Source organism: Polyodon spathula, chromosome 11 (genome assembly GCF_017654505.1).
Source record: "Polyodon spathula isolate WHYD16114869_AA chromosome 11, ASM1765450v1, whole genome shotgun sequence".
In the NCBI taxonomy this organism is placed as follows: Eukaryota; Metazoa; Chordata; class Actinopteri; order Acipenseriformes; family Polyodontidae; genus Polyodon; species Polyodon spathula.
Window position 1 is genome coordinate 17,252,159 of NC_054544.1, and position 24,264 is coordinate 17,276,422.

The 24,264-nt window shown below is 37.0% G+C and overlaps 1 protein-coding gene across 2 annotated transcripts in view; it reads left to right on the top strand.

Annotated features, from left to right (window-relative positions):
* Window positions 1-24,264, top strand: part of LOC121323229 (disintegrin and metalloproteinase domain-containing protein 23-like) — a 61,843-nt gene that overhangs the window by 31,948 nt on the left and 5,631 nt on the right. The window contains exons 8-25 of one of the 2 annotated variants that reach the window (XM_041264151.1): window positions 1,953-2,029; window positions 3,852-3,917; window positions 7,233-7,301; window positions 11,133-11,299; window positions 11,912-11,996; window positions 12,502-12,589; window positions 13,332-13,383; window positions 14,811-14,910; window positions 15,453-15,524; window positions 15,692-15,778; window positions 16,262-16,342; window positions 16,513-16,563; window positions 17,103-17,166; window positions 17,492-17,597; window positions 19,246-19,365; window positions 20,846-21,014; window positions 21,392-21,503; window positions 24,040-24,130. In XM_041264151.1, the coding sequence (XP_041120085.1) occupies window positions 1,953-2,029; window positions 3,852-3,917; window positions 7,233-7,301; window positions 11,133-11,299; window positions 11,912-11,996; window positions 12,502-12,589; window positions 13,332-13,383; window positions 14,811-14,910; window positions 15,453-15,524; window positions 15,692-15,778; window positions 16,262-16,342; window positions 16,513-16,563; window positions 17,103-17,166; window positions 17,492-17,597; window positions 19,246-19,365; window positions 20,846-21,014; window positions 21,392-21,503; window positions 24,040-24,130 (1,657 nt within the window). The remainder of the gene's footprint in view (window positions 1-1,952; window positions 2,030-3,851; window positions 3,918-7,232; window positions 7,302-11,132; window positions 11,300-11,911; window positions 11,997-12,501; window positions 12,590-13,331; window positions 13,384-14,810; window positions 14,911-15,452; window positions 15,525-15,691; window positions 15,779-16,261; window positions 16,343-16,512; window positions 16,564-17,102; window positions 17,167-17,491; window positions 17,598-19,245; window positions 19,366-20,845; window positions 21,015-21,391; window positions 21,504-24,039; window positions 24,131-24,264) is intronic. The other variant, XM_041264152.1, reaches the window with a different exon arrangement.

The window sequence follows — 24,264 nt, forward strand, 5'->3', positions numbered from 1 at the left end:
TTCTCAATGTGCCAAGTTTAAAATCAGTAACTTCAACTGTTCCACAGAAGATTTTGAAAATTTTTTTTATAAAAAATGTGCCAGGCAGCCATCTTGTTTAACGTGAGTTTCTTAAAAGTCAGTTGTGTAGCTACAGTGTCAAGGATGATGCTTGTGAAGTTTCGAGTTAGTCAAGTAAACCGTTTGTCAACTGAGGCAGTTTTAAATTTCAGACATAAACATACACCTGGCGGCCATCTTGATTTATAAAACATAACCATTTTAGCACATTTTGAGTCCATTGTTACTGGGACAATAACTACCATGTTTGGAGTTTGTTGGTCAAACGGTGTTCAAATAGCAGCAGTTTGCTGTTAAAGGTGTGTTTCGATGAGATTTGTGGCAGCCATTTTGACATTAAAATTTATCGCAGAAACTTCTGCTTTGCAAACTTGATACAGGTTTGGATGCTGATGATATATGCCAAGTGTCAGATCAATCGCTTCACCTGTTCCCAAGAAGAAGATTTCGAAAGGTTTCTAAAAAAATGCGTCAAACGGCCATTTTCGTTCCTGCTCAACACAATGTTTTAAAAGTCAGTTGTATTGACAGTTTCAGGGAAGATGCTTGTGAAGTTTGGATTAATTGGACAAATGGTTTTCAAACAGCAGCAGTTTGTTGTTAGGAGCGTGTTTCGATAAGATTTGTGGCAGCCATTTTGACATTAAAATTTATCACAGCAACTTCTGCTTCGCAAACTTGATGTGGGTTTGGATGCTGATGATGTGTGCTAAGTTTCAGATCAATTGTTTCACTGGTTCCCAGAAGAAGATTTCGAAAGGTTTTATCGAAAAATGCGTCACGGCGCTAATTGCAAGGACGCAGCAGCAATATTTTTTCAGCATCAGACAGCCAATGTATCCAGCTTGTTAGCTGCCAAGTCAGAATCTGATCAGTTACACAGCTTCGTAGATGCAGCAGTTTAAAGTTTTGGGAAGAAAAATAAATCTTAACAATAACCTAATAATGTGCACCTGTGACAAATCACCCCCTCAGATATCCCAGTCAGACAAGTCTCCAATAATATTGTTGAGTGAGTTTTTGATGAATGTTGTTTACAATTTGTTTAGTTTCGTCATTAAAAGAAGTCCAAGATGGTCCTAAAAGTCAGTCAAAGTATCGTATTTGCATAGTCGTTTTACAGTTTGGACCTATCATATTTTACAGTGATTCACAATGCTTGCATGTGATTTACCAGGATATTAAAATGCTTTACTATATATTATTATTCTTTTACTACACTTTACCATAGTCAACTTTTAGAGGGGTGGTTTGAGTCATTGACCAGTCAGGCAATAAACTTAAACAGTTACGGTAACACTACCGTTTGGTCATCAAACTACCTCCCTCAGAGGGTTTCTAGTTTCGGCTGACCACCGGCATGGTTAATTCAGGGCACCGTAGCTGATCCTTAAAACTACTATTGCGTGAATTGCTCAATCTGTCTTGAGGGTGGCTTTTGTTCTTGGGATAATATGTTAAATGACAGAACACAGAATTCGAACACAGAAATATCTTTTAATAAATGCTGCCCTTCAATTCAGTGGTATCATGACTGTATCATGTTTTCACAGTGTTTGAAGGGGACGCTTGGTGATAACATTGTTTTGCAGTGTTCTGTGGTTATTTTGAGCCATTACTTAAAGAATGCATGAACCACATCCCATTTCATCAAGTTGTTTTTCAGATGTCTATTCAGTAAATCAGATTTTACCAATCTCTCTACTCCCAAACAGGAATGTCATATGAAATACAGCGTTGTTGTTGTAGCTTTGAAACCCGAGGTTATAGGAAAGGCTCCTTCTTTAGTTGGTTAAGTGTATGGCATTTACCTTTGAATGTGATCTTTACCAAGTGTCTTTCACTGCATACAACGTACTGGAATTGTAACAGTTTCCTGTGTTTGTTTTCAGGGGACACAGAGAAGGCAGTGTCTCAGCTGGCTTTGCTAGATGATCTTTCTTGGCTGACGAGAAGGAGGAAGCGAGCTGTAAGTACTGTGAATCCACCCAAAAAAACAGCTGTGGCTCATTCCAGTGAGTATATCTCATTCAGATCAAATTGATTGAGGACTTAAGGTATATATTTTCAAAGTGTTTACCCTAGTCTGTAACTTAAATTTTTTTGAATGGAGAAAAAAACCTGCTAATGTTTTGCTTGCCTTTATTTTGTGAATGTTTCATCTTTTCTCAGATGTATTGTTTGAACATGAAATAATCTTTTTTTTTTAATTATTAAAATAATTATATCACTCTCGAGCACCCAACCATACCAGTATTCTTATCTGCAAGCTTTGTTTTATCTTTTAAAAAACTGTTTTTTTTTACCTCTGTACACCAAAAATTCTTGCAACATTTTGTGCAGACTTGAATCACGGGCCAAACTGAGCAAGACAAGAAATGCATGCACCAATAAATCACAATGCAGAATCATTTGTCTCAAGTTTTTAAAAAGTAAACAAAGCTTGCAGTAAGAATAATGGTATGATTGGATGTTCAGTAGTTATATAATTGTAATGTTTAAACGTCCAAAAGGATAATGAACAATACATCTGAGAAAACAAGGCAAGCAAAGCATTACTAAACTTTCATGCCTATCAATATTCACTTTAAGTACTACTTTTCACAGTCTTTTAAGCACTCTAAAACTCTCTGCTTGCTTCTCAGTTTTGCATCATTTATATGGAATATTCTCTTTTCAAAAAATAGGAGTTACTTGAAAACTGGCATAACCTCTTTGAAAATGTGGCCCTTAGTTTTGTAAAATTAACAGGTGTTTTTGTCATTTAGAAACAGTACAGTAATAAATATGGGACTCTGTTTTGTAGCTGAAAACATGATAATCTCAATCAATTATTTAAAAAAATGTTTTACATTTACTGCTATTGATCGAAAGCTCAGCGAGACACTGGTTTGGCAGCCGTGCACTGTCTACTGAACACATTCCTACAGGAGCATTGGAAATCAATAGACCAAAGTTTAATATTTAACAGAAAATATTTACAGTATTGCTGAGGCAGTAACTTTTAAAATCAATAGAAGGAATGCTTTCCACTGGCAGGATAAATTAGTATGTTTTTTTTTTTTTTTACTTATGATCTCCATATCTTCTTGCATTAAGAGTATGCCTCTTTTAAAACTGCATTCAGTAGTCTTGAAAGCCTTGGGACACATTATTAAACTTTTGCCCCAGAGTAGAATAAAAGTGAAAAAAATAACTTTGCAAGTGATCAACAGATGAGTAAAACTGCCCCAGTAATGCTGATCCTATTGCAGTCTTTACAATCCCCTACATTTACATGAAGTAGAAAAGGATCAGGGTACCCACAGCCTTTCAAGGAATGCAGGTTCAATGCCACAGCCATTCATACTTTAACCACATGTTGCATTTGCCATAGTTTATCATGGTTTGCCCTTTTTTTAATACACTTCCCAAATTCCTCTCCGGGCGTTACAATGCTTTCCCTTGCTTTAGCATGCTTTGAGTATGCATTATTATTAGGTGTTTACCAGGGGCGCTGGAACTAGGGGTGCTGGGGGTGTGGCAGCACCCCTTGACTTTGCATGGCTTCCATCATATACAGGGGTTCACTGGCTTTCAGCACCCCTACTTTAAAAATTGTTTCAGTGCCACTGGTGTTTATGGGAAACCTTTAAAAGGGAAACTGTTTCCAAGTTATCACCCATCACTTTCGGCACAGAGTGAGCATGCAGGGCACACTGGACACAGCAGGCTGATACCATAGCAGTTACATAAACTGATAATTCCTCATGCAATTGTTATCTTTTTCATTATTTTTTTTTTTTTAATAGGTGCCTCGTAATGTTTTTGAAGAAATGAAGTACCTTGAACTCATGATTGTCAGCGATCACAGGACGGTGAGTCTCATAAGAATATAAAAAAGTTTACAAATGAGAGGAGAACATTCGGCCCATCCTGCTCGTTTGGTTGTTAGTAGCTTATTGATCACTGAATCTCTTCAAGCAGCTTCTTGAAGGATCCCAGTGTGTCAGCCTCAACAGCATTACTGGGGAGCCTCAACAGCATTACTAGGGAGTTCCAGACTCACAATTCTCTGTGTAAAAATTCTCGTATTTTCTGTTTTGAATGCCCCTTTGTCTAATTTCCACTTGTGACCCCTGGTCCTTGTTTGTTCTTGGGTCGACATTGTCAATACCTTTTAGAATTTTGAATACTTGAATCAGATCGCAGCGTAGTCTTCTCTGTTCAAGGCTGAATAGATTAAATTCTTTAATCCTGTCTGCATGTGACATGCCTTTTAAACCCGGAATAATTCTGGTCGCTCTTCTTTGCACTCTTTCTAGAGCAGCAATATCCTTTTTGTAGCGAGATGACCAGAACACAATATTCTAGATGAGGTCTTACTAATGCATTGTACAGTTTTAACATTACTTCCCTTGATTTAAATTCAACACTTTTCAATACATATCTGAGCATCTTATTGGCCATTTTTATATCTTCCTCACATTGTCTAGATCAATGGTCCTAAAAGTAATTTTGGCACGGGCATAAATTGATCTTACTTTGATAATTGTTCTTATCTTAAACACTGCCTTCTCGCGACATACAAAGTGTGTGTGTGTGTCTGTATGTATGTGTGTATGTATATATATATATATATATATATATATATATATATATATATATATATATATATATATATATATGTGTGTGTGTGTGTGTGTGTAATATATATATATATATATATATATATATATATATATATATATATATATAGTACTGTGCAGAAGTTTTAGGCATGTGTGAATAAATGCTGTAAAGTAAGAATGCTTTCAAAAATAGACATGCTAATAGATTATATTTTTCAATTAACTAAATGCAAAGTGAGTGAACAGAAGAAAAATCTACATCAAATCAATATTTGGTATGACCACCCTTTGCCTTCAAAACAGCATCAATTCTTCTAGGTACACTTGCACAAAGTCAGGGATTTTGTAGGCATATAGTCAGGTGTATGATTAAACAATTATACCAAACAGGTGCTAATGATCATCAATTCAATATGTAGGTTAAAACACAATCATTAACTGAAACAGAAACAGCTGTTTAGAAGCAATAAAACTGGGTGAGGAACAGCCAAACTCAGCTAACAAGGTGAGGTTGCTGAAGACAGTTTACTGTCAAATGTCATACACCATGGCAAGACTGAGCACAGCAGCAAGACACAAGGTAGTTATACTGCATCAGCAAGGTCTCTCCCAGGCAGAAATTTCAAGGCAGACAGGGGTTTCCAGATGTGCTGTCCAAGCTCTTTTGAAGAAGCACAAAGAAACGGGCAACGTTGAGGACTGTAGATGCAGTGGTCGGCCAAGGAAACTTACTGCAGCAGATGAAAGACACATCATGCTTACTTCCCTTTGCAATCGGAAGATGTCCAGCAGTGCCATCAGCTCAGAATTGGCAGAAAACAGTGGGACCCTGGTACACCCATTTACTGTCCAGAGAAGTCTGGTTAGGAGTGGCCTTCATGGAAGACTTGCGGCCAAAAAGCCATACCTCCGACGTGGAAACAAGGCCAAGCGGCTCAACTATGCACGAAAACACAGGAACTGGGGTGCAGAAAAATGGCAGCAGGTGCTCTGGACTGATGAGTCAAAAATATTTGGCTGTAGCAGAAGGCAGTTTGTTCGCCGAAGGGCTGGAGAGCGGTACATGAATGAGTGTCTGCAGGCAACAGTGAAGCATGGTGGAGGTTCCTTGCAAGTTTGGGGCTGCATTTCTGCAAATGGAGTTGGGGATTTGGTCAGAATGAATGGTCTCCTCAATGCCGAGAAGTGCAGGCAGATACTTATCCATCATGCAATACCATCAGGGAGGCATCTGATTTGTCCCAAATTTATTCTGCAGCATGACAACGACCCCAGACATACAGCGAAAGTCATTAAGAACTATCTTCAGCGTAAAGAAGAACAAGGAGTCCTGGAAGTGATGGTATGGCCCCCACAGAGCCCTGATCTCAACATCATCGAGTCTGTCTGGGATTACATAAAGAAAGAGAAGCAACTGAGGCTGCCTAAACCCACAGAAGAACTGTGGTTAGTTCTCCAAGATGTTTGGGCCAACCTACCTGCCGAGTTCCATCAAAAACTGTGTGCAAGTGTACCTATAAGAATTGATGCTGTTTTGAAGGCAAAGGGTGGTCACACCACATATTGATTTGATGTAGATTTTTCCTCTGTTCACTCACTTTGCATTTTGTTAATTGATAAATATAAACTATTAACATGTCTATTTTTGAAAGCATTCTTACTTTACAGCATTTTTTCACACCTGCCTAAAACTTTTGCACAGTACTGTATATACATATATAATTTTTTTTTAAGAGTGTTAGCAGTAGTTATTCTTGGCTCACTCTAATAAAGCCAAGTCTCAGACAGTAATTGTGCGTGCTGCGCTTATATTTTAAACAATTTACATTAAAAACGCAGTGCAAATATTTTTAAGTAGCATGTTTACACAGATAATCATGAATAAACTAAAATAAGAGGATAGACATTTCCGAGTCAACATAAACTCCTAGTTCTTTTTCGTAGATTCCTTCTTCAATTTTAGTATCTCCCATATGATATTTATAATGCACATTTTTATTGCCTGCATGCAGTACCTTACACTTTTCCCTATTAAATGCCATTTGCCATGTGTCTGCCCAATTCTGAGTGATGTCTAAATAATTTTGAATGACCTTTGCTCCTGCAACAGTGTTTACCAATCCTCCTATTTTTGTGTCATCTGTAAATTAAACAAGTTTGCTTACTATACCAGAATCTAAGTCATTAATATAGATTAGAAATAATACTGATCCCTGTGGTACTCCACTGGTTACCTCACAGTAAGTGTAAGATAAAAAAAAATGTTATTTTTATCAATGTTTTCAACAAATATATATATGAGACTTGGTATTTAATTAGAATATCCACAAGAGGGCAGTAGTTACACATCCTTAGTGTAACCTGCTGGTTGAGGAGATGCAGAGCAGACTAATAAACTATTGTGACACAATTGACAAGCAGGGGTCCTACAATTAGAAATAAAGAGTTTGTAAATGTGTTCCTAAATAATCCACTACAGCAGTAAATGTGTGTATGCCTGGTGACCTCTGTTAAATATATAGTATACAGCAAAATGCTTTTCTGTGTGTTTCTTTTCTGCAGTACAAGAGACACAAGACCAGACAGCACACTAACAACTTTGCAAAATCTGTGGTGAACCTTGTGGACGCTGTAAGTAACATTAGCTCTACAGGCAGAAGCAGAAAGAAGTGCATAGCATGGGGCGAGAAGTTAAAACATTAGCACTACAGGCAGAAGCAGAATGAAGTGCATAGCGTGGGGTGAGAAATTAAAACATTAGCTCTACAGGCAGAAGCAGAATGAAGTGCATAGTGAGGGGCGAGAAGTTAAAACATTAGCTCTGCAGGCAGAAGCAGAATGAAGTGCATAGCGCGGGGCGAGAAGTTATAATTTGGAACCCCAAGGAATAAGTCGCCATGTTGTAACATCCATATTGAGCTTGTACCTGAAATGATGGGCCTTTATTCCACGGATCTAGACATCAGATCTTAATACCACTATTGTTTTAATCTTTAAAAAGGCCACTTTAGGAAAACCCAGTGGGCCCGATATTCGAAAGGTTTGTGCACCGCGCAGAGGGGTATGCACGTCGCAAATGGCCGTTGTGCCGAAATTGTGCCAAGTTGCCATATTCGAAATGTCATTTTTCACATCACAATTGATTCTTCGCTGTGCAGAAATAAAATGTATGCATCGCGCAATATGGGGGGGAGTGGCCAACAATGTGCGTGTTCCTGGTATATTCGAAGGTATGCGCCAAGCACAAAACCAGGTTTGTGGCGCGCAGAATAAGGATTGTAAAAGGACTGCGTTAACTCCGCGCACACTACCATTCCAGCACTGACTACAAACAGGCAACAATGGGAAACGTGGGTAGCATGCAGCATGTCCGTCGACATGTGGATGTGAATGATGCAAGGCACACCCAGCAATAGCAACCCCAACATAGGCGAAGATATGCTGAAAGGGTGCACCGGCCTCGGCAAACATATGAGGAGCTCGGCAATAAGCAAATCGTGTCCAGGTATCATCTCGACTCATCTATGCCACATGCTGCATGATGACCTGGCCAGAACAAGCCTGCACAGTCACGCCTTGTCTGAGTAATTGGTAGTGTCTGTCTGTATGTGTATCCTGGCTACCGGGACCTTCCAGAAGGTAGCAGGAGATACAATGGGGATCACCCAGTCAGCCGTGTCCGCCACCTTGACCGGTTCATAACCGCATTGCTGAAGAGGGGAGGGGGGTCCTGCCTGTTATCTTTGCTGTGTGTTGCCACACATCTGTAAATTAATTGTATAAATACATCATACACCCATCTTGTGGCCCATTGCTTTATTTGGCTATTCCATAGGTTGCTGTGCGTTACGGGTGAGGGTTGGGCAGCTGCAGGTCGGCGAGCCAAACACCAACAGGTCACTCTTGCTGTGAAAGACATGCTGACGTTTTCCTAAAGTCAGACCTGTGATACGATTAACCAATCAAAGACCTGTATTTTCTCTGCAGCAGTCCAATCATAAGTTAGCTGAGGCGGGACAAACAGTTCTGTTAACTGTAATTTCTGAACGTTTTTAGGAAAACTAAGTTTTTGAATATTGGTGTTGCTAATTGAACAGAGACTGTTTATTTATTGAGAAATCATAGTAGGCTACAATTAACATTTTAGAATTTAAAAAATATTCTTACAAAAAAATGGCATAATGAAAAAAATTCATTCTGGTGACTCTCAAAACCTTACCAACTGGGCTTAATCGTGATGTTCAAATGGGTGAGTAGAATGAATAACATAACGCATTTATGTGTATTGTGTATATAAAAATGCTTGACTGATGTTTACTTTGCAGGTGAATGTTTACTTTGCACTCGTTACATTTACAAATCAGAGAGTGTGCTACCACAGTAAACTTTGTCACGGCACTATATATATATATATATATATATATATATATATATATATATATATATATATATATATATATATATATATATATATATATATATATATAAGACAGTATCCAAAGCCTTTTTTTTTTTAATTTTACTTCAAAAACATACAGCTATGTCAGATCAGCTGGCCTTTACAAAAACCTATTTAGTATTTCCTCGTGATACAATACTGTCCGTATTCAAAAAAACAGTGGCGATATCAGTACATTAATTTGAAAACTCGGCGCCTAGCTATGGAGCCAACTGTGTATTTGAATAGTCCGTTTGTATGTGTGCACGATATATTGTGTGGTCTCATCTGCTGTCATATTGGTACATACTGTGGCAACACCAATGATAGCAATTTGTCGCATTTCTGATGGCGACTGTCCATTACTCTGCATTCTTGCTTGGCTGTTGTGTGCAGTTGCTATATTGGTAGTGAATGCGCAGACGGTTTTGCGAGGCACAAGCAGATTTACGAATTGCACAAAAGACTGCTATATTCCAATGTCGCGCAATTGCTTTGTACTCTCATTTTGTGCCAAAGCACTATTTTTTTGCATCAATTTAGCGACAGGATTGCGTGAAGATTGAAGATCGGGCCCAGTGTCTTTTAACAGTGCCTGGCAGTCTCTTTGGTGTATTTGCCAGGGTTGGTCTTAATGTTGAACAGTGCTGGTGTTTAGATCACATCTCTTCTGTAGTTAACTGTTGTTTAATCAGTATTTTAAATTACATTTGCTTTGGCTATTCAGGTTAGACTTGATTGGGTAATTATGTCTTGGATGCCTTTAATTAATGTAAAGCATCTACTTATAGTATAGTTTACCAGATGGTCTTGTACCGTGTTTAGTGTATCTTTTAACTTTAGATTCTAATCCATTTTTAAATCCTTTAGTTAGATACAGAGTGTTTTATACAACCTTTGGGTAACACACGTAAGCAGATCAAATAGTCTTTGATTTGTTTGCTTCGTACTGCAGATAAGTAAAAAAAAAAAAAAAAAAAAAAAAACACATCATAGAAAAACCCTGGAGCCGTCATTGTTATCTCGGGAAAGATTCACCAGTTGAACACAATGAGATTTTATTAGACAGGGAAATCTATGAAGAGTTTGGCTTAAAGGCAGTATGCCAGTATTTTACTTTAAAAAAAACCCCACAATGCTGCTAATAATGAAGCTTTGCCAAGCAACAGATGTACTCTTTAGCCACGTCCCCCGTTTTACAGAATCAAAGCGTAGAATGAGTACAGCATTCACCATCTGAGTCTAAAGTAGCCCTCAGGCAGCAGTAAGAAAGATATTGTTTGATGTCCTGAAAGTTTTTAATCCAGGCATATCATCCTGCTTAGCCTGATGTTTCATGAGGGTCATCAAAAACAACTCATTTAATTGAGAGCTTTTCAAATTCCTGATTACAGCGCCCACACTTGTAGCCTACCGATAACACCCAACCACTTCATTCAATTTCGCTGTCACTAAATATGATATGGTGTGTGAGGTTCTTTTGAACATATTGGGATATTGTTCACAGAACCAAGATCATTTTTTCATTGCACCAGTACTTTTGTTCATGTAGTCTATGATAGTAGACATGTAAGCGTATTAAGCATTCAACTCATTTCAAGCTTATCAATAGTATCCATTTGTTTTGTCCTGCAGTCATTGTAAACCTAAACATTATGCTGTTTAAAAATTAAGAAACTGCCAGTTTCATGGCCAGCACATACTCTATTCCTAACAGTGATTTCGAACAGCTACTCCTGAGTGTCTGCAAAGCCGTGGACTGTTGCAAGAGATATAGAAGCCACAAAAAATAAAACAGCAATCTACAAAAATGTTTGCTAAAATGTAGATACAGTACATGTAATGATACAAATGTCTTTGTTTTTTTATTGACTTTCACTAATGATGATCTGTTTTTCCCATGTGTCCTTTCTGCTTTGGCCCCTGTGTTGTGTTTCCACTTGCACAGACTGGCTAGACTCTGGCACGCTTCTTCTCTCACACCCAGTGTTCTTCTCCTGTCCCTGTGCTGTCTTTGCCGATAGGTGTTTAAAGAGCAGCTCCACACCAGGGTGGTCCTGGTTGGTGTGGAAATCTGGACGGACCGGGACCAAATCCCTGTCGGCGAGAAGCCCATTGAAATGCTTCGGGATTTCTCCAAGTACAGGCAGCACAGTATCAGACAACGTGCAGACGCTGTTCACCTGTTCTCGTATGTATTATTTCTATGCGTGTTAATCTGATCTTTCGTCGCCCCTTCCGGTTCTTGTGCCATATGAGGACGTGGGGGTAAGGCACTGTTTCCATGATGACCGGCTATCCATTGTGGGCAAAAGGCTGGCAAACTCTGACCACCAAAGTGTTTTTTTTCTCTCCTCATTGTGATACATGGCCGTATTTTAATAATCTACACATTATTTAACCAAAATACCAGCGCTCTTAGAGCACCAAGAATGTGCATATCTAGTGTATTTACATTATAAAAGTATGGAATTTAGATCACATTCTGTAGCATTAACTTGTGGTCTATCTGCCCTACAATTACCATCATGTTGTTTTTTGATGAGGTTTTCCTGAGCTGTCTGGGGAATAAATGTGGCGATCATTACAAAAAAATAAGAACACAACAGTTCTTATTCAGATGTTACTACCGTGCAATCCTATGAAATTCACATGAATTTGCATTCATTATTTTAAAGTGTTAATAAAAAATGCAACAAACTACAGCAAGGAATCAGTGAGTAGTTTTTATGATAATAATTTAGTTGCTTTTATTTTAATATTCAAAGTGCACCTATCACATAAAGATCTGTTTCTATTCCAGAAATGTGACGTTTCACTATGCAAGGAGTAGTATTGCCTACTTTGGTGGGATTTGTTCAGTGACCCGTGGTGTAGGAGTGAATGAGGTGAGCATTCAGAAAATCACGCTTAACTTTTGTTGCAGGGCTTCACAGCAATAGATGTAACAGAAATGATCAGTCATGTACCTATTGGAATGTCTTAACAGCAGCTACACTTATGATGAGAGTGTAGATCTCACACTCAAAATGTCAATGACAAAGCATTCTAAGCGTGTTTTTTTTATTTAGATAAATAAAATTCTTTGGTGACAACCTCTAATCAAGTTGAGACTGTGCTTTCTCTTGCACTCGTTGTATTACAAAACAAAGCGTGTGCGAGGAATATAGTACAATCTCAACCTGATTAGAGATAGCCACCAAAAACTTTGAAACATACATCATGTAAACAGAGACGACATACTGTCAGACAATACCCACATGTGTATATTTTATTTTATGTTGGATAGTGATGAGACTGCATCAATTTCTATCTAAATACAGTAAAAAAAAAAAAAAAAATAAAAAAAAAGTGTTTAAATTAAAGTAATCAATTCCTTTCTTTGAACACCAGTATGGTTCAACGTGGGCAATGGCAGCTGCATTGTCCCAGAGCTTGGCTCAGAACCTGGGGATTCAGTGGGACCCAGCTTCAAGAAAAAGTACAGTATACACCTTTACCTTACTCAGTGTGTACAGCTGTAGAGATACAATTAACATAAAACAGTGTTACTTCTGGGTCTGTTATATCATATTGCATATTTGCCTGATCAGAATTGGTCTATTCATTTAATCTAAATAGTGTATTTATTTAAATTTAATAAAATTTTAGTGCTATGGTTTAAAAAACGTGCTATTTAAATAATGTAAAAACCTCTGTTTTGGTTTTACCTCACTGCCACATCTCTAGGGACCACGGTAACCCTAACAGTAATGCTTGCTTAATAACCATGTCAAACCATTTAATACAGTACCAATACCGGATATCTTCCTGTACTAAAACTATCCAGAATCTCATGTGACCCATTGCTTTAGATCTTTACCTTTATAAGGTGCACTTTGCATTACAAATCCATGTTACATATGCTTGTCAGTATCCTTTTTACAATGAAGTGTTAATCAATATGTGTTTATTTCTAGTTTTGTAACTTTAACAGATGCGTCTTTCTTTCTTATTAATTAAAAACAATGGAGTACTTTACACTTTTCAGTTAAAAGCTTTCAAAATAACCCTGAGTGTCTTTTATTGTTTGTGCAGACGTTGGTGTAGGTTTCCTATATTATCTTTGTCAGAGGAAATGCTTGCTGGTTATCTTAAAACTTACCAGTCCAGGAATCAGAATACCATTTCTTTGTCTGTTATATGTCAGCTGTAAACAAGCCTTTTTACTTTCATTCTTGCAGAGGAGTGTGGGTGCACAGAGTCTTGGGTTGGATGCATCATGGAAGAAACAGGGTAATAGAATCTGTATTGTGTGACCAATGACAGAAGTCTGTATCTGGATTTGTTTCAGGTGCACAGATAGTCAGTTGAAATTGCAGAATGATGAATTTTATTTAGAGCATCACACTAGATAAACTGATACCAACAACATAGGCTTGTGTTATGCGACTATAAACCATCTACAGCATTTTATTTATATGAAGGGATAAGCTCTTTTTGATCCTCTAATTGTTTCTATAGTGAATGTTTAAATCTATCGGCATAGCATATCAGTCAAATACAGAAAATTATGAAAATTATGGCAAGCCCCTTACATGTGAAATTTATACTCTGGAAACATGATTGCATTTTTAATTAGTAGTATTACACAACATATATATTGCATGTTTACCACTGTTTTTTACTGGTCTTGTCCCAGTTACATTTCAGCAATCAGACTTCCACCATGCGAAAGGGCAAAGTTTAGCAGTCCATCTCTAGTACTGAAGTACAGATACATTTGTTTTTTTATTTTATATAGGTCGTCACATTTAGCCTCTCACTACTTGAGTATGATTTAGTTTAGGATCATCGTTGCAGCTGGGCTACACTTGCCCTTAATACTGATAGCTCTTAACACAGTGAGAGTGTGCCAGTCCATTCACATGATTGGGCTGCAAGCAGTCCTTGTGTGTATTACTTCAAAATCTCCACAGTGATGTTTAACAGGAAGGCAAGGCAAGGTTTGAGGGGCTTACTCAACCTAATAATTGTAGTTAACCAGATGGGCTTTTAAAAAATTTGAGTCTGAATATATCAATTTGTTAATTTTTTGTTTTATATTCTCAGTTCCTCTCACAGAATGGTTAGCGTTTGAGACACACACACACTGGCAGGGTACCTCTATTAGCTGAAAGGCTGACTAAATGGCATAGCAGTAATGTAACTGTAGAACTACTGAAATTGGCCTTTTTAAAATAATTTTAGACAAGCTTTCTGATGAAATGTAATATAAAGCCGTTCACCACTGAAACCTTGATTTAATATCAACTCTAGGATAATTATAGTGGCGCTGTCTTTATAGCATATTTTTACCAAATAACAATAATTATAATGGCTGTACTGTTAACAATAATTATAATGGCTGTACTGTTAACAGTAATTATAATGGCTGTAACGCTAACATTGTGTAGCGGGTGGTGTTGTGTGTTGCTGTTATGGATTTTGTACATAGACATTTAATCCTGGGGATTGTGTCTTTTCAGTACTGTTAAACAACACTCAGTAGGCTGCCATCGTTCATTTAGTAATTAACTAGAATTCACTGGGATGAAGCTTCAGAAAGGTTTAGTGCAGCTTGTTGAGTTCTGGTATATAAGTATTTCTGAAGCCTTGCACTGAATCTGAATTAGAGTTAATAAAAGGCTACACTTTGAAATGTAATCTGTCCTTATTTATAGAGTGCAACACACTCGGAAGTTTTCCAAATGCAGCATTTCAGATTACAAGGAGTTTTTGCAAAAAGGTGGAGGATCCTGCCTTTTTAACAGACCTACAAAGGTGAGCTCATGAAGCAAGTAAAGTCGTATTTAAAAAAAAATATGTTAAAAGGCTGAAACCCATCAATGTAACCCCTTCCCACATATTGTTCTCAAGAGTTTATACATAATTTCTACATTTTATTTGATACATTATATATATATATATATATATATATATAGAGAGAGAGAGAGAGAGAGAGAGAGAGAGAGAGAGAGAGAGAGAGAGAGAGAGAGAGAGAGAGAGAGAGAGAGAGAGAGATTACAGACTAAAATATATTTTAAATATATCCCATATATTTTAAATATATATAAAAGGGGCCAATTTCTAATAATGAAATATAAGGGTCATAATATTCTACCATATATTAAAGATATATGTTTTTTTTTTTCCCATGAATGCCAGGATAAACTAATTTTCAAGTAAAAAGAAAACACTAAAAGATCTTCTGCACTAGGGTGACGATTGCTAATGTACAGTAGCTTAAAACAATAATGGATTTTAAAACCTTAGTTAGCATGGAGCCAGTGTGGTTCATTGGCAGGTATTTCTTTCTCTTCCAGTTGTTTGAGGCGACAGAATGTGGGAACGGATACGTGGAGCCAGGGGAGGAATGTGACTGTGGAGTGAGAGTAGTAAGTACAGCCTTGCTTACCAAGAACACACGATAAGCTAATGAGTACCTTGAATTTACTGGCCCCCTTTCCTAGACTGGCGTCACCATCTTATGTACATTTCCTTCGTACTTTGAAATCTAACATGATTGAACTCTCAAAATCCTGAGATATTTTCTTTCTTCCAGGAGTGCTATGGGGATTGCTGTAAGAAGTGCTCTCTCTCCAATGGAGCTCATTGCAGTGATGGGCCCTGCTGCAATAACACTTGTCTGGTAAGTAGTGAAATAGGCACTAGGGAATATGCGTGCCTGAGTTATATCACCACTGTTTTGAAGTATTTTTATACACTACAAAACACTGGACTGTATACAGTGTTGTCCCTCGTTTTACACGGACTCTAATTCGAATCTAATGCAAAGGCATATTAAATATATTAAACAGTATAAAACTAGCCAGAACAACAACTAAACACTCAGAGCTGTTCCTTGCTTGTTTTATACAGTTACATTTGTTTTATTCCTCTCAAAATTTCTTGCGCTTATCTACATGTGCCTGCTTACATATTATTTAATTTGAGCAATGTTGGACTATTAAATGAATAACTGTGCAGATCAGAAAATGATCTTGTGTAATGCATGTCTGACTCAAAACCTATGTGATAATTGTGTAGGCTGTCAGTGTTACTGTATACCAGTTTATGAACAGTCATCCACGTTTCAAATACTTTTTTAAACGTCTGTTTCTTTTGTTTTTAGTTTTATCCAAGGGGGTATGACTGTCGTTACGCTGTCAATGATTGTGATATCACAGAAATGTGCCCTGGAGACTCTGGTCAGGTATGGGTTTGGTAATGTTTACTGGATGGGACAAATTCATACCCCAGCTTATTGTTTCTTTTGGTTACTACTTTGCTAGTAAAAAAAAAAAAAAGAGTTTTAGCCTAAACTTTTATTTTAACGCCTAAAATGACTAATGTGTTTATGTATTTATTTATTTATTTTATCAGTGCCCACCTAACCTTCATAAGCAGGATGGATACCACTGCAACTCTAACCAGGTATTTGATACAAGTGCAGTGCTCTACACTGTAGTAAGTTTTACCTCAGAAATCTGAATGTTTAAATTGATGAATCAAGTGGTGGAACAGACATCTGTATATCTTTGAGATTACAAAGAGTGTGTTGCCTTTATCATGGTACTATATATACATTACGTTTGTTGTTAACTTTTTTACAAAGAGAGAATATGCCCAAACCTGCAGCATATATGCATTTGGATACAGTCTTAGTCTTAGTCAGGTCCTCTACAATCTGAATTTACTGAATAAATACATCAGACCTACTGAAACCTCAAAAAGATATGCTTTAGATGTGAAAATCTGTGGTCCATAGGATTGGAATGTATTTACTGGAACACCTATGTGTTATTTATAAGGTCAGCAGAGTAGTTACTATGGCATTATGAGTATGGGCTGCAGATTAGCAGACTCACTAAAATATACCTTTGATCCACACTGGCTTCTTCATAAAGCTGAGCTGTTCATGTCTTGTAAATATTACAGTTCTCTTATGCATATTTATTCTGTTTCTGTTTTAGGGAAGATGCTATAATGGAGAGTGTAAAACAAGGGATAACCAGTGCAGATACATATGGGGCGCAAGTAAGCGGCACAATGTATTTCTGCTTTTATCCACCAAGGAGATTTACAGTAATTGTAGTGGGATATACAAGTGGCTGTGGATTTCACTTTATCAGTACTTATAATCACAGATCTAGTTCATTTACGATTGTTTGTTAATTAATACTTTTGCCATTTTTGCAATTGGCAATCCCTAAACCCCAACAGCCTGTTTTCATCCACCCTGTTTATCACTAATATTTGACTAATGTTACTTTAGGTGAGGTAGTCCAAGAGTAGCCATAATCAGGATCTGTAAAACCAGCTGTAATTACTGATAGATCCTAATCACCTTTCATCCTGTCAGAGGCAGGTGGATCTGACAAATTTTGCTACGAGAAACTAAATACAGAGGGAACAGAGAAGGGGAACTGTGGTAGAGATGGAGACAAGTGGATCCAGTGCAACAAACAGTGAGTTTTGCTTGTAATAATTGTAATGATCCAAACCATTTTTGAATGAAATCAGTGTCAGTTCTTAATATTGCAAACCTTTCACTCTTTGATTGATAGTTCATTGCTAACATCGCTAAGTACAATTACATTTACAGTATTATTTTTGTGTTTAATAAAGTGGATTAATAAAGCAGGGCCCACATCCCTGGGCCACATTTCACTCGTGAGCTTGAGCAAGCAAGAATTTGCAGAAACAGGAAGGTGTCAGGAACATACCCAGTGTTTCAAAAACCTCTACCGTAGTGAGGGGACCTGGGCTTGACCACGGCCACTCCTCTTCTCAAGCAAAGGCAGTAAAACCCTTAGATGATGAAGGCCATGTTGAGACCATTTTGAACCACAGGAATATACTGAAGTATATTTAAAATGTAAATAATGAAATGAATACATTAATGAAACCTTTGTATGTGCTATGGTTGGAATGTGAACATAATTCCACATGTTGCAGTTATGGTGATGTTGGCCTTTGAAGACCCACTTGTGTTAAAAATAAAATACAATCAAAGCAGCACATTGTAATAGTCTCTTTAGTAGAAGCACCTAGAATGCTTTGATGATGATGTTGCATCTGAGCTAGCAGATGTTCTCACTTTTGCATAAGCAGCCCTTTCCCCTATTGTTCTAAATGAGATATTAGTTATCTAGCATTCTCAAACACACGCACAGATTCCTGCTGTATAAATCCTGTGTGATGTATCAAAAGCAGTTATTTTGTTTACGGTTTAAAGGTCCGGAAATTATTCTGCCCTCGCAGTGTGCCTTAGATCTACGTCTTTTTGAATTTGGGAAATTTGTATTGTTTTTCAATTGCCCCTCATTGAAAGATATTTCTTAAGCAGTCTCTGAAAATATTAATTGTATTCATTCTGTTTCATTGAAGACTTTATTATAGAAGTGAAAGACTATTTGGTCATCCTCCTGGTGTATTAGGAATACCATGAAAGACTGCAAAGAACCTTTAAAAAATGACAGTATTCATTCAAAGAAGATTGATCATTAAAAAATATGTCTTGTAATCTTCAAATATATGCTGAAAAGAATTTGAATTCTCATCCTCTGACCTGTTCTGTTCTGATCTGTTTTCACTCAGTTTCCAACTGTGTCCTCTGGTCCTGGTCTCTGTGCTGCACTAGAAGTAGGGACTAGGATTAACTTTGTCAATTGTACCTATGATTTTCAGTCAATACACTTGCTACCTTTCAGTCAGCATGACAATGTCCTTTCTGGCAAAGTTCATCTTGAAATGAAAGCACATTAAAGGCACAACTTGATAGTCCTTCTGCTATGAAGAAAACAACACCAGAGGATCTTCATTTTGTGATTTTCATTTTTCCTCAGCCTTCCCTTCTCAGTCCAACCTTCTGGTACTGTTCATACGACTGCTTTTTCATACAGAACCACTGTATTGCTTTTGTAATGCAGATACAATGGCATTAAATGATAATGACTTTTAAAAAAAAAAATAGAATTACAGAGGTTTAAAGGAGTTCTTAGCTGAAACTGGTAGCCAAGCTCTTATATTCCTGTTAAAGAGCTTCCAAAGCAATTGGAATGGCTTGTTAATCACTCCAGGAATGTTAACCATTGCTTGCCCTTATTTTTCCAGTGATGTTTTCTGTGGGTACCTTCTCTGTACAAGCATTGGCCGGATCCCACGTGTTGGCTTTATGAAAGGTGATGTCACTCCAGCATCCTTCAACCACCAGGGGAGACTTGTAGACTGTAGGTAAGTGAGCATATATGCCAGATTCTTACCTACTGAATCCTTATTGCTATCAAGTGGGCCTTTGTCAGGTACTATATTGGAAAAGAATGCACAGGTGACTGAATTTTCTTTAACATATGAAACATATGAAAGCATAGTGCTGATTTCAGAAATATTCTCTTTTTTACTAATCACATGCACATACACTGTCATACATAAATTACATTTTTTTAATATTATATGACAAGTGGAATCTCTCTGTCATTTGCTTCCACTGAGTTTCCAAATCCTGTTATCCTGTGATAACACAGCAAAGTACAGTTTGGATAAACAAACATCATAAAGGGTCTATTGACAGAGCAGCAACAGCAGATCTAGAGTGGAATAACTGATTTGATTAAATTCAGACTCAGCACTGAGGCAGCACTTAACTGATATATTTTTTTTTTTTACCTCTAGTTACACTTAAGTATTATGTTTATAATAGTTTCATAGCATATATATCTGTAGTCTTGTCAATGCCTCCCTTATCATCATTTCAGATTTATTTGTTACTGTGCTGTAAACCCTTGTTCTTATTATTTCTCCCTCCACAATATCCAAGGTGAAAATCCAAGGGCAGTTAATTGGAGCATATCCAGTAGTGTACTACATAAGAAGTGGATTCAATCACTAACTACAAGTAGAGTTCTTCTGTGTATGCTAATGCAAGACTAGGGTGTTGACAGAAGCAACATGTAACTTTACTAAATAGCTCAAAAAGTAGTCAGTTAAATGGTTAAGTTTAGTATTTATCCAGTCAAATCTGTATTAAACTCCAGCTGTAGATGGACCACCTATCCATACTGAATAGTGTGATAAATCCCTATGTTCAGTATGAATTACACTGTGATCAATCCCTATGTTCAGTATGAATTACACTGTGATAAATCCTTATGTTCAGTATGAATTACACTATGATAAATCCCTATTTTCAATATGAATTACACTGTGATAAATCCCTATGTTCAATATGAATTACACTGTGACAAATCCTTATGTTCAGTATGAATTACACTGTGATCAATCCCTATGTTCAGTATGAATTACACTGTGATAAATCCTTATGTTCAGTATGAATTACACTATGATAAATCCCTATTTTCAATATGAATTACACTGTGATAAATCCCTATTTTCAGTATGAATTACACTGTGACAAATCCTTATGTTCAGCATGAATTACACTGTGATCAATCCCTATGTTCAGTATGAATTACACTATGATAAATCCCTATTTTCAGCATCAATTACGCTGTGATAAATCCTTATGTTCAGTATGAATTACACTGTGATCAATCCCTATGTTCAGTATGAATTATACTGTGATAAATCCCTATTTTCAGTATGAATTACACTGTGATAAATCCCTATGTTCATTGTAAATTTCTTGTGCTAAATCACTTGAATATCAAGACTACTTTTGGGGGACATCATTGACACTGTTAAGCTTTCTCTCCAGTGGAGGCCATGTCTTGTTGGATGATGAAACAGACCTAGGCTATGTAGAGGACGGAACGCCCTGTGGCCCGTCCATGATGTGCCTCGATAGAAAATGCTTGCCGATACCGTCCTTAAATATGAGCACCTGTCCCAGTGGATCAAACGGGCCGGTGTGCTCAGGACATGGGGTAAGTCATCCAGGGAAAGAATGCATCTGTAAATGTGGTATATAACATGTAGAGATAGAAGATCAACAGCACCCTGCTACTTAACTAATAGTTTGCTTACAAAAATAGTAGAGGAATGTGTGGATGAAGATCTTCACTCACCAGGTAACTCACCTTTTCTTATGAAAGGTTGCTGTGGTATACCCTGAAGCCCAGTAAATGGTAATAACGCATCATGAAATCATGGTACAACATGGTAAATAACATCTAAGTATGGTAGTGTTAAAAAAACATGGTTAACCATGGTTCAGGGTGGTAAATATGTGGTATATTCTTTCATATCAAAGTTTATTGCAATGTAAGTGTGAGAAGCAATAATGCTGCACCTCATCCTGCAGGTCTGCAATAATGAAGCCACCTGCACATGTGACTCAACCTGGGCTGGAACAGACTGCAGCATCTATGACCCGATTAAGGAACCCCCGCCTAATCCTGACGATGGGCCCAAGGGTTTGTTTAATTTCACTTGAGTTTGAATTGCTTGCTGAAAAGGTTGTGTTTACCTCAATAGTAAGAACTAGAGGATCATTTTAATTGCATGGGTATGTTTTTTGAGGTTTTACAGATTTGCATGAACAGGTACTATAGAACTGTAAAGAAACACAAATTTATAAGCCACAAATTCAATTGTTTTATTTCCTTACAACTTTTGAATAAACACCTGTAAGCAATCCTAATGTCACAGTAGAGCTGTACAAGGCATGCTGCATCTGTTAGCATCTAGAATCTTTGAAATTAGGATTATTAAAAATCATTAACTTCATTGAATACAGTGAGACATATTCAGTTATATTAGATATTGTATGTTATTTACACAATTATCCAAACAACATCTGAAGGATTTAAATAATACCACATTTCAGACTGAATATGTACAATACATGCCACCTAATGCATTTCAATCACCTGAGAAATATTTCACTACAGTATATGAGTTCCACCAGACAGCTCAACTGTTAATGTTTTGTTTTGTTTTGTTTTTCCTTGCTCTTTGAATGTGTTTCTTTGTACAGGTTAGGCCAGACCAAAATATTTATTTTCTTTCTGGCAAGGTGTTTTGCAGAACAAGAAAGCGATGCACACCTGGTATATAACTGTTGTTTTGCAGTAATAGCTACATTGCACACTGAGACTAATTGTATCTGAGGGCTCTTAAGGGAACATTCTCTGCTGAGATATAATGTACTATATATAATGTACTGTTGTATGCAGCAGTGCTTACCTAGAATGCAAGTTTGGTACCTGTGCTGTGACATAACCTAGACACAGAGGTGGACAAATCAGTGTTATTTGAGAAAATATAAACCATGCTGCTTGATTTCTCCATTTAAACCAACCTGCTAAAAAAATACTGCTAATATCGTATGGATTTTAATTTCAAATGTGAAATCTGTTACTGTCTCAGATATTAAGTAGTAGTGAGTAATGTTTTAAAACACAGATTTTCTTTTTTATTGTCACACATTTCCCCATAGATCAGAAAGTACTAGAAAGAAGAAAGAATTTTGGTCTGTCCTTCATTGTAACTATTTTTGATGAAAAAGGAAAATTCAGTTGAAAAAAAAATACTGATTAGTATTACCATAAAATAATAAAATACTAATGGAATTATTATTAGAATGAAAAACAATTTTTTTTTTTCTAATTTTAAAGAACAACAGCATATCATTTCATTTTAGTAAAACCGACAAGTGATAAAACACAGGAGTTTCTTTTGATCTAATCTTGTCATGATTGCACTAGATAGACATGCCAGTAAATCCGTTCCAGCTATAGAAACAAATAAACAAATGGTAATCTTTTTGGTAAAACTATCCCTTTTCCCTCTGTACAGTCGGCATGGCCACTAACAGACTGATAGGTGCAGTAGCAGGGATCATTCTGGCTCTGGGGGTGATATTTGGAGGCACAGGGTGGGGAATAGTGTAAGCATCTTTCTCAGTTTCAGAGTTTTTCAATATTGGTGCCTTAGTGTTTGAGGTATATGTGATGACCATGAGCCCTCTGTGCACCGTCCCAGTGGCTTTGTTTCATGTGGTGACTGTATCCGTCATGTGATTGGACTTGTCAGTGTCATGTGATCTTTGTCATGCAGTGTTTAACCCTCTCCTTTCTGGGGCATGTGGGGCATAAACAAAACCCCTAATACTACTGTAGTGATAACTAACACATTTCTGTTTTATAGATAGGTATCCGTTTTCTATAGCTTTATTTATTATGCAAAATTTATAAAAAGAGAATTGTTGGTTTCCGTAAATATTTTAAATATAAAATCAACATTGGATTAAACCTTATTCAATAATTAATTGACAGGTTATTTGATGGTTTTAAGTCATATTTAGCTATACTGTTATCTTGGTGATAGATTTTCTTCATTCACGTAACTAAAACTTTAAATAAAATATAAATAATTCAGTTTTTCTTGCTTATAATTGAAAAAAAATATTTTCTTGCTTACAATTTCACATTATACTATATTTTAAACAAAGATGAAACACTGAAATCAACTGTACTCTTCTGTTGCTTGTTTCCGTAATTCACGTAGTGTAATTGAAATGGTAAAAAGTACTGTTTATGAATATATGAATATGTGCTATTCAGTACAGTCTGTGAGTTGACATATTTGGAGCATTCTTGGTCTGCCTTTCCATGTTGTGCGTGTTTATGGTCCTATAATATAAACAAGTGTCTTCACTAAATTAATGAACTTGAGGCTGAATAGAGTCTAATTTAGGCAGAAAATCCTACTCCGTACTGTCCAAACTGTAGTTAGAGAAAAACAGCTGGCGGTCTGTCCCTACACCCACCACTAATAGTAAACTAAGAGTCATGCAATTAAACTCAAGTGAAGGATAAATGTGGACAGGGAGGAATAAAACCTAAATGTCATTTTAGGATATGTATTTAGCAACAAAATGATTTCCCTTCAATGTGACCTGCATGGTTTGGTTCTTACGTGTTTCTTCCCATAATCCCTTTGTCACAGGTCCTAGTGCCACCAATCTTATAATAGGTTCCATCGCAGGCGCCATCCTGGTGGCTGCCATTGTCCTTGGGGGGACAGGATGGGGTTTTAAGTAAGCAGTGCCGCATGTCTTCTCTTCAGTGGCTATGGCATTTCTCCTTTTGCTTAAAAAAGTTTAGAGTTCCTGCTACGGATATCAAAAGACTCATTTTCAGCAGTGTAATCTCAGGTTTATGCAGGTAAGAA